A 2,421-nucleotide genomic window follows, 5' to 3' on the forward strand; every position below is an offset into this window, starting at 1 on the left:
CTACTTAACCCGCTGGGAACAAAACACCGAGCGAGACCCAAACTTCAGCGAAGTTTTTCTAAATATTGTAATCGCAAAGGTCGAATGAAGAAAAACAATATATCACACTTGCGTTCGTGCCCTATTTCTGCACAAGATGATAAAGACAACTTAAGTAGTGCCCTCAGTTAAAAAGGACGAAACAACGCCTGTTCAGTTCACACCAAACATTTTGAACCACATTACAACATTGTTACTTTGCTGTTGCTTACCCGAACACATTCCATAAATCGATGTGGGATTTGAGAAAAAAAAAGAATAATTAAAACGAACTGCACAACCACAATTTCCCGCAATGCATCGTTTTAGATTAAGTAATCAATGCGATTTTTTATATTCGCTCTGAAAGTTTTATTGAAAATATAAATTAATTTGTTGTTCCAAAACTACCATGACACACTAAGCAAGAAACCCCTGTTATATGAGATCTGCAAATTCAGCGACTAAAGAACGAAACGTAGCGCGAAGACTGTTCGATGAGAAACGATGTACGAAACAACATGACAACAGGCGTGCACCAGGCCCGAGACCAATATAAAATACGCTACAAGAAGCGAATGAATATAGATTAGCATGGTGAGGCCTTAAAAATCAAGTTGGACGATAAATTATAAAAAAAAAGCAACCAGATGGTCATGTATAACAGTGAACTGACGTCTTATCATCGCAGCTGAATCATAAAATTAGCACCGACCAGGTAAGAGCAAATAAAACAATCACAACACTTTGAGAAAAGAAAACGTTGAGAGATTAAAAAAAGAAAAACAAGAGAAAAAAACTGAAGAGGGGTAATTTCCGAAACTACTGCCTATTAATGCTAACTAAAGGGATGGGGCACTCTAAACAGTTGCTAACTGGCGCCGTTTGGCCGATTTGCTAGACATTCTACGAGCCTGTCCGCATATAACTGAAACTGTATATTGAATGAAATCGAAGCGCAGATCAATGTTCAAAAAATAGCAACAAACAAACGTGACATTATTTAAAGGGCTTCAAAGTATGTTTTGGGAATATTTTCTCAAAATATTGAACTGAACGTGGTTGTAACTAACCTCTTCAAACTTTTCTTTGTCTTCCAACTAGTCCAACAATCCCATAGACTAGTATATTTCGCCGCTGGGTGTGCTGAAATTGATGAAGATGAATACATTTACATTTCTAAATGCCACTGTTGCATATACGTCCAGTGTGAAAAGAACTATGAATGTTGAGCGAACTAAAAACACCAAAAAAGGCCGGAGAAAAGGGGTCAACAATGAGAGGAGCATCGCAAGCAAAATCAACTACACATTCTTTTGAAATCTGATACAGAAATGACAAGCGTAAAGTAGACAAAAGACGGATAGCGAGATACGAAACAAAGATGTTATGGCGTTGAAAAAAAAAGAAGAAGGAAAACCTCCAAACAAAGTGAAGATTTCTACGTGCAAAGCCGAGATTTCTATGTGGAAAGGAAGTGACGATCCAAGTCCCTCGTCTCGTCATTAGGCATGAAACGATAACGTAAGCATTTCGCATTCAAAATATCTAATGACCAACTCGAAGGATAATTATCTTCCTTACAAAAAATTTTTAATTTCTGTGGCTTCGGTTTTAGCAATAGTCAGGAAAGCTATAATCAAGTCGAAATGACTTGTAACTTAGTCCAGTAGCGTAGGCGGTAAAGTCCGTGGTAGTACCCTTACTCATCTCTTCAGTCCGGCTTAAAGCAAGCAAGGATTCCACTCCGGTCGCAATCGTTGGCTCCATCGCCAGCGCTGCTGCGAGCGCAACCGTTGTGGACGAAATTCCATTGAGTTTCATGTTATTTTGATCCAAGTAAATCTTCGAAAATGTACAATGTTGAGAATCGCCGTTTCGAAGTTATACTATGGTCAATAAAGATAGGCTGTAGCTCTAGAGACTCTGCAGAAAACAGACAATTTCACTTAGAAGACTGTGCGGTTTCTAGATGGAGTTTTTCCTGATGGCTCTACAGTTTCGTTTCTTCATTTTTTTTTTGAAAACTTTATAGAGTCCCGCTATCTGAAATTTATGATGAGTCAAAAGAAAAACCTTGCAGAGAATATAGCCTACAAAAACAACAGTCTGTAGCGTAACAAACCAATCTTGATGCAAAAGTGTAAGATATGGTAAGGGGTGGGGGTACTGCACTATTGCACTAATAATACATCAAACTAAACACGTACTTTGTATGTTATGCACGCCCGTTATGATCGCATTACGAAATCCGCTCATTTTCACTTTCCACACGACTAATCGTGACCACGTACCACACCAAGAAAAAAATAAGTGCAAGCGCCAGTAGTCTTCTAGGGCATAGCAGGCAGGGCTGCATCCAATATGTTCATTGTGATTGTGAATACAACGGAAATGAAACCA

At 38.7% G+C, this 2,421-nt stretch overlaps 1 protein-coding gene across 1 annotated transcript; it reads right to left on the reverse strand.

Moving 5' to 3' along the window:
• Positions 1–924: 924 nt before the first annotated feature.
• Positions 925–1,842, reverse strand: RB195_012000 (uncharacterized protein; the record flags this gene model as incomplete). Its single annotated transcript, XM_064193659.1, has 3 exons — positions 925–946; positions 1,092–1,164; positions 1,719–1,842. The coding sequence occupies 3 exons, from the start codon at positions 1,840–1,842 to the stop codon at positions 925–927; spliced, it is 219 nt and encodes a 72-aa protein (XP_064051242.1).
• Positions 1,843–2,421: the final 579 nt, after the last annotated feature.

Source organism: Necator americanus, chromosome III, assembly GCF_031761385.1.
Source record: "Necator americanus strain Aroian chromosome III, whole genome shotgun sequence".
Classification (NCBI taxonomy): domain Eukaryota; kingdom Metazoa; phylum Nematoda; class Chromadorea; order Rhabditida; family Ancylostomatidae; genus Necator; species Necator americanus.